At 31.2% G+C, this 8,000-nt stretch overlaps 1 protein-coding gene across 1 annotated transcript; it reads left to right on the top strand.

Annotated features, from left to right (window-relative positions):
* The first annotated feature begins 203 nt into the window (after positions 1–203).
* LOC149151210 (B-type cell cycle switch protein ccs52A-like) lies at positions 204–7,117 on the top strand. Its single transcript, XM_089443092.1, has 8 exons — positions 204–242; positions 5,289–5,411; positions 5,611–5,715; positions 5,881–6,060; positions 6,244–6,306; positions 6,405–6,599; positions 6,691–6,792; positions 6,980–7,117. The coding sequence occupies exons 1-8, from the start codon at positions 204–206 to the stop codon at positions 7,115–7,117; spliced, it is 945 nt and encodes a 314-aa protein (XP_089299218.1).
* The last annotated feature ends 883 nt before the right edge of the window (positions 7,118–8,000 follow it).

Genomic DNA, 8,000 nt, shown 5'->3' with positions numbered 1-8,000 from the left:
AATCATTGAAAAGCAGGCAAGGAGGGTCGACCTCTCAGCCTCAAAATGTGATACCAGTGGTCTCCACAGTCGTCCCTTCAACACTTGGAGCAGCTCTGGCACCAAATTTCCCCTTGGTCACGGCAGAGATAGTCACAGGTACAAGCTCATAAACAGCACCAGAAGAAACTTTAGGTTTGAGTACAGAGGATTTAATTAGGTAAATGGAAGAGATGAAACTACAGGTCTCAGAATTGCAGAAGGTAAAGGAATTTTTTTTTACTTTAGAACAGAAATATGATGTCTCAAAAATCAATTTTTCTGAAGAAGTAAGGAAGAATAAAGGCTTGGCACAGTAGGTAAAAACATTAGAGAAAGACCTCACTTTTGAGAAGCCCTTAACAGACATTAGGAAGATTCTTTGGGCCAACATCACCCAGTCAGTAAATGATGCTTGGCCATCAATACAAATAATTTTTGAACATATTGATTTTGTGCAACTTTCTCTCCAAGAGATTCAGAGAAATAACGAAGAGTTAGGTGGAAAGCCTAAGGAAGCTATCAGGCTAATAAATTTTTTGAACAGTAGAAATAGATACCAGCTAGAGGAGCTGAATATACATGATAGAACTAGGACTATCCTAGAAGTAAAAAAGGTATTGAATAAAAGAGGTCTAATGCAGAATTTGGAAAGGAAATGCCAGAGCATGCAAGGAGAAATTAATGATTTTATGGAGATGTTTGGTATTTTGCAGAGCAAAGGACTTCCCCGTCCTTTAGTAATAAATGATAAATTGATGAGGCATCAAGACTATGTGGAAAAATTGGCTCAGTATGCAAACAATCAAGCTACTTCATCAGCTACTCCATTTGCACCAAAGACACTACCTATAGGCAGAGTTCTCTATGACACTCTAGAGAAACTTTTCTACGTTGAACATGGAATAAAACATCTGTTTCTAGTTTAGCCTAATTTTGTCAAATACACTGAGGCTGATGAAATCTTCAAGAAACTTCAAAGGACGAGAATACCAAAGGAAGATTGGTGGACAGATATGATAGAAATTTTGTAATTTCCTTGAAAATGATAAATTTCCAGTATTTACCTTAGTAAATATTGGTAAAAGAGGGTGAACAACAATCAAATAGGTAAAGAGTATCAGAACAGTTCAAAGAGTATCAGTGAGAAGATGAAAAGCAGAACAACCAGCACAAAATTACAAAGAAGACAACAAGATGCTCAATCATAGGGCTTTCCTCCAACTCATTCACAAAAACATGGACAACAAGGCAACAACTCACTTTTATCTTCTATATTCGAGACCATTTGTCTCTACTTTTATGTAACATACAGTTAGGCTTCCTAGATTATATTTGTCTTTGTTAAGAGATATTTTATTGTAAATTTTTGTATAAATACTCCCTCATTCAGAGTATTGAGGGTGGATTCTTAGAAATTTTTATAGACTTATTATTCCGGAAAAGAAAAGATGTTGATCAACTCTTGTATGGCTGGCTGGATGAAGAAATAAAGCAAGGGACTTTCTTACAGGATTCATGTGTCAAACATTCGACAAATGAGTATTCTATATCTCATGTGTTAGTGTTTTCTAGTTTAATATTTCATTTGTGTTCATGTCTGAATATTAAAACGAAAAAGTATATTTCAGAAAGTGCTTAATTGTAATCTGTCTTTAAAATAATTTTTATTCTAGATGTTTTCCTCTAAACTATCATAGCTAAGGAATTCTTCACTTCTCTTTTCTTCTTATTTTAAACATTTTGATCATTTAGTAAAAATTCTTCATTGCTTTTTATTAGTGATGATTCATTTTCCCTTCATTTGAAGCATGTCGAAGGATTCTTAACTGCGTTTCATCCCTTTCAAGGCCATTCCATTCTTTCAAGTTACCATTTGTTCCTTGTTTAACTATCTTTCCCTGTGAATCCCTCCTTTACTGAATCATCCAAATCTAGTTTAGCCAACTGCAGTTGACTCCATAGCCCAATGGCCTGATCTACTCTATTCTATCCATCTGCTCTTGAATTCCACCACCAAACACAATCAAAACCCCCAAGCTTTCATAACTAGCCTAATATCTTATAAAACCAAGCTAAATCTTGAAGAGAGAACCCCCTCTAGGCACAGATTAGCTAGATTCTATACCAAAAAGTTTTTTTGTGGTTACCTCGGTCCCCTTTCCCTCTTCTTACAACTTCAGGGAAAATCTGAGTGATAACAGGGGTACATTACACTCAGTATAAGTTTATTAGGACCTCATCAAGACCTATAATCTAGCCATCATTAGGCCCTATTCCATACATTAGTAGGGTCACATATGACACACTTTTCTTTCACTACTAGACATTCCCTATCATTTGACACATTTTTTATTTTTTGGGTTTTCTATTATTATTAGGGGTTAACAATGTAAACTTTGAAACGGGAACTGATACTGTTACCCGTTTCGTAGAAATAGCAAAAAAATGACCCGATTTTCAAAAGTGGTGATGCAGAATACACATGTTTTTTTTAGAACATGGTTTTTGGAACTTTAATTTTTTTTCATGTTCAAGGATGAAATCAAGTTTTAGAATGGTAGTGATTTTCATGCTGATTTTAAAAAGTGAGTATTCTGCATCACACCCTTTTTTCAAAAGACCTATTTTTTGACTTTTAGTTTTCTAGTGTGTGAAATGTAAAAAATTATTTTCTAAATTTGATAGTTTTTGAAGTGGTCATTTTATTCATATTTTCTTGTTCTCTATCTTAATTTTTTATTTTTTTTTAGTGGGGTTTTTATTGTTTTGCGTTTTTAAATTAGAAAGTCGATAGTTTGAATTTTAGATAATCTACATATTTATACATCCTTAATTAATTTTTCAATCCACATGAAATAATTGTCTTTAAAAAACAAATATAAAAAAATATATAAAAAGACAAAAATAAAAAATAGAAAAATGTTAAAAAAAAATTATCTCAAAAACCCTAAAAGAATTTGGAAAAAAACAAAAATTAAATATATATATATATATATATATATATATATATATATATATATATATATATATATATATATATATAGTTATTAAGTAAGTAAAGATAGAGAAATTAAGATAAAACATTAGAAAAAACTAGGAAAAAAAATAAAAGAAATTAAAAACAAAGTAGTTTAAAAAAATAAATAGAAAATTAACGAAAAAAAATAAAAAAGTAGTAAAATTGATATTAAAAAAATCAAAAATAAAATCAAATTATAGAAAAAAACCCAAAAAAACATGAATATGGCGGAAAATATATGTCTTTTCAAATGAGAAAATAAATAAAAAAAAATAAAAAAACATTTACAATTTATAAAAAAAATAACTATTTTTGATTTTTTTTTTAATTCAAATTATAAAAAAAAAAAACCATAAAACAAATTAAAATTATATGAAAAAAAAACCCCAAAAATGCATATTTTTTTTTTTTTTTTAAAGTTAATAATAATTATTTTTATTGAACCTAAAAATTTTATTTAAAAGAAATTAAAATTAAAATTATTTTTTTTAAATAAACATTTTTTTTTATTTAAAAGAATTATAAATTTTTTTTTAACACTTTTATTTTAAAATTTATAAATACAAATAATTAAAAAAAAAATTAACTTTTTTTCAAAAAAAATTAAATTTTTAATTTCAAATTTAAAAACTTATTAAAATATAAAAATTAAAAATTAAAAAAAAATTTAACCCATTTTTGAAATATCAAATTTTAAAATTTATTAAAAAAAAAAAATTAAAATTAAAAAAAATAAATTAATGCATTATTTTTTGGTTGGTTTTTTATTAAAAAAAAAAAAATTGTTTCGGGCCGCCGCCCCTCGGCCGCCTGTGGTGGCGCGGCCGTGGGCGGAGGGCCTGCGCGCAGGCCCCTCCGCCCACGGCTGCGCCACCACGGGCGGCCGGGGGGCGGGGGGCCTGCGCGTTAGTAGTTCCATTGTTCAGTCCAAAATTTTTCCAAGAGAAAAGAGCACACACCCAACATCTAAAATAGCTCTTGGACAGATATGGGCATTGCCCATCATTGCTTCTGCCGCATGGTTACTCATCTTTATAACTTTCATCTCCTTTAAATGCAAAATTTGCCATTGTTGTCCTCGATAGGTGATGCTTAAATTGCAATACAATGTATGAAAAAAATTTCCATTACTTTTCTCAATAGACGATGATCAAATTGCAATTCAATGGATGCTCAGTGTCTAGTTATAGGTGGCACTGGCACAGCTAACCGATAGTAGAGATCCTTGGCATTTGGGGAATTGTTCACTTGCTGCCAATGGATGGGAAATAGATACACTCTTGGGACGAGAGGTTCTTTTGATGACCGTGGATATAGACACAGCCACATAGGCACAGTCTAACAGATTAGAGGCAATACATGCACAGTTCAACTTGAACCAAGTTATTCTGGAAATATTAGACAACTGTACATAACATGCCTCTAAATCCCAGACAATGCTCTAATACTTAAGCTGCCCCATGGCTGGTTCATCATATTAATTTCAGTACTTGGTGTAGAGGGTTTGTTGCATGGTTGCTCATCTCTATAACTATATCTCCTTCAAAGCAAAATTTTCCATTATTGTCGTCAACAGATGATGCCCAAATTTAATTTCTATGGATGTTCAGTGTATAGTGTTAGAGATTTAATAGGTGATGTGTGCACAGCTAATAGATACTTGAAATTCTTGGCATTTTGCAATTGTTCTCCTTCTGCCAATGGCTAGGCAGTGGATACATTGTGTTGTTTTGGATGACTTTGAATCGTCTACATCCACATAGGCACAGTCTCACAGATTAGAGGTTGTATATGAACAGTGCAACTCGAACCAATTTATAATGAAACATTAGACAACTCTACGTAATATGACTCTCTCAGGCAGTCCTCTCACTTAACTGCTGTAGCTCTAGTAGTTGGTGTAGAGGGCTTTTGCTTCTTCCCATGCCCAACATAATCCTTGTGGACAGGAGTGCTATACTAGATATTTCTGGTCTTTTAGTAGTTTGTCGATCTTCGATGTTAGGAAAGCTTCTATGCAGAGGTGTTGGCTGCCTCTACGAGCCCTGCCTGCACCTCTTAGTTTGGGCCACTCTCCAGAGAACATTTATGTTTATTTGCAATTCTAGATGATTTACTTGTCTTAAGTTATAAGCGAGCTAGACAATTATTGCAATTGTGAAATAATCGGTCTTATTTAGTTTTCTTATTTTTCTTCAAGTTAAAAACTATTAGGGACTTAAGAGTTGCTGCCTTTTGTTTTATGCAGGTCTTGGATGCTCCTGCTCTTCAAGATGATTTTTATCTAAATCTTGTGGATTGGTCATCTCATAACATACTTGCAGTGGGGTTAAGTGCATGTGTTTACCTATGGAGTGCTAGTAGTAGTAAGGTTGTATAGCTTATACTAACTCTAGAATATCCCAACTTTCTTTTTTGTTTTGTAGCAAAGACTGTGATTCAAGAGTGGTATATTTCAAGCTGAAATTCTCGACTTACTTTATATTGTGTTGGTTATTGTTTTGTTCCTAACCATGATTAGATTCACATTGACATGGGCCTCACCTTCCACATCCTGTGAAATTTCATAGGTGACAAAACTATGCGATTTAGGTTTGGACGACAATGTCTGTTCTGTTGCATGGACTCAACGGGGGACATATCTTGCTGTTGGAACAAACAATGGTGGTGTTCAGGTAATTTTTCTTTGCAACACTGTTTTGTTTTGGTGGCAGGTTCATCACTCTGTCATGAATTTCTTTTACTTTGTTGTGCATTGGAATTTACTGAAACTTCCGGTAACTACAACATTACAGGAGCCATTGTTGTATCTACAATATCTAACCATACCTTGGGTGCAGATTTGGGATGCGGCTCATTGTAAGCAGGTTCGGACCATGGAAGGTCATTGTACCAGAGTAGGGACTTTAGCTTGGAATTCTCACATATTGTCATCTGGTAGTAGAGATAGAAACATTCTTCAGCGTGACATTCGAGCTCAAGATGACTTTGTCAGTAAATTTTCTGGCCACAAGTCAGAGGTAAACCTCTTCGGCTTTCTCTTGCTTATTTTATGTTGATTAATGTGTGATTCCATTCGAATAAATCTGTCTTCTTCTCCTTTGATCAGCATCATGTTTTTGTTGCATTGATAAAATATGGTCTTGATTTTTAATAGGAGTTTTATTGTTTAATGTTTAACAATTTTGCATCTGTGGGTTCAGGTTTGTGGGCTGAAGTGGTCCTATGACAACCGGGAACTTGCATCGGGTGGAAATGATAACCAGGTAAAACAAGCTTCAGACCCTTCTTTAATCAAGATCCACAGTTTATGCGTTCACCTATACATAAGGATGAATTCTAAGCCGAAGCATGTGTTGTCTAGCTTTTTGTATGGAACCAACAATCTCAACAACCAGTGCTGAAATATAATGAGCACACAGCTGCTGTAAAGGCCATTGCCTGGTCTCCCCATCAGCATGGTCTTCTTGCTTTTGGAGGTGGAACAACAGATCGCTGCATTCGTTTCTGGAACACAGCAACCAATACTTCCTTAAATTGTGTGGATACTGGTAGTCAGGTATGTCTTTCTGAGGTTTTGATTAAGAGGATACTCCTACATGGTTGTTTGTTCTCTAGTTCTTTATCCTATAAAATGTTTCAATTTGCAGGTTTGTAACCTTGTATGGTCTAAGAATGTCAATGAGCTTGTGAGCACCCATGGTTATTCTCAGAACCAAATTATTGTGTGGCGATACCCAACTATGTCGAAAGTAAGCAAGCTTGTACTTTTTATAATATGATTGTTATGTTCCTTTCTTTGCCTTTTATACGAGCCTTGTCCTATCCATTCCAATTGACATGCGCATCTTTGTAATTTGTGCACATTACTTAATCTTTTGAAGCTTTCCTGGAGTATTTATCACTTCCTAAAATTCCTCATATACTTTATTTTGACAGCTTGCGACTCTAACAGGCCACACCCTCAGAGTGCTTTATCTTGCAATTTCTCCTGATGGGCATGTAAGTATAATTGGGCAGCGTTTAAACCCTTTTGGATTGAGTTTTAGCTTAGTTATTCTCATGAAAGCAAAATAAAATGCGAGTTTTATTTTTTTTCCTAGTTTTTGCTAATGTCTTTTTCTTAATTTCTCTATTTTTACTTACTTAATTATATATATATATATATATATATATATATATATATATATATATATATATATATATAAATTTTTTTTTCCAAATTCTTTTAGGGTTTATGACATAATTTTTTTTTAACATTTTTTATTTTTTATTTTTGTCTTATATATATATATATATATATATATATATATATATATATATATATATATATATATATATATATATATATATATATATTATATATATATATAAATTTATTTTTTTTCCAAATTCTATTTTGATATGTGAGATAATTTCTTTTTAACTTTTTTTATTTTTTATTTTTTTATTTTTCTATTTTTTTTTAAATCTAGTTTGTTTTTAATTTTTTTTTGTTTTTCTTAATTTTTTTTTTATTTTTCTATTTTTACCTACTTAATTTTTAGTTTTTTTAAATGTTTTTTTTTCTTTTCCATAGTTTTTTTTTCTTTTGCCAATTTTTTGATGGTTTACAAGATATTTTTTATTTTTTTATTTTTTATTTTCACTATTTATTTGTTTATAATTTATTATTTTTTTTAGTTTTTTAATTTTTACCATTAATTTTTTTTTTTTTACATTTTTATGATTGATATATATTTTTTTTATATTTGATTTTTTTTTAAGTTTTATATTTTTATTTTGTGTTTTGTTTTTAGTATATATCTTAGTTTATGTTTTTTTAGTTTTTTAAACTTTTTTTTGTTTTGTGTTTTTCATTGTTTTATTTTTTTTTTATTTCATGTTTTCATTACTTTTTTTAAATTTAATGTTTTTCAGGGTCATGATAAAATATTTTACGCTATTATTTCAAAATGTT

This window comes from Pinus tabuliformis, chromosome 9 (genome assembly GCF_031772625.1).
Source record: "Pinus tabuliformis cultivar Carrire ecotype Pingquan chromosome 9, CPIR1, whole genome shotgun sequence".
Lineage (NCBI taxonomy): Eukaryota > Viridiplantae > Streptophyta > Pinopsida > Pinales > Pinaceae > Pinus > Pinus tabuliformis.
The sequence above is the reverse complement of the archived record's forward strand: the minus strand, read 5'-3'. Positions and strand labels throughout refer to the sequence as shown.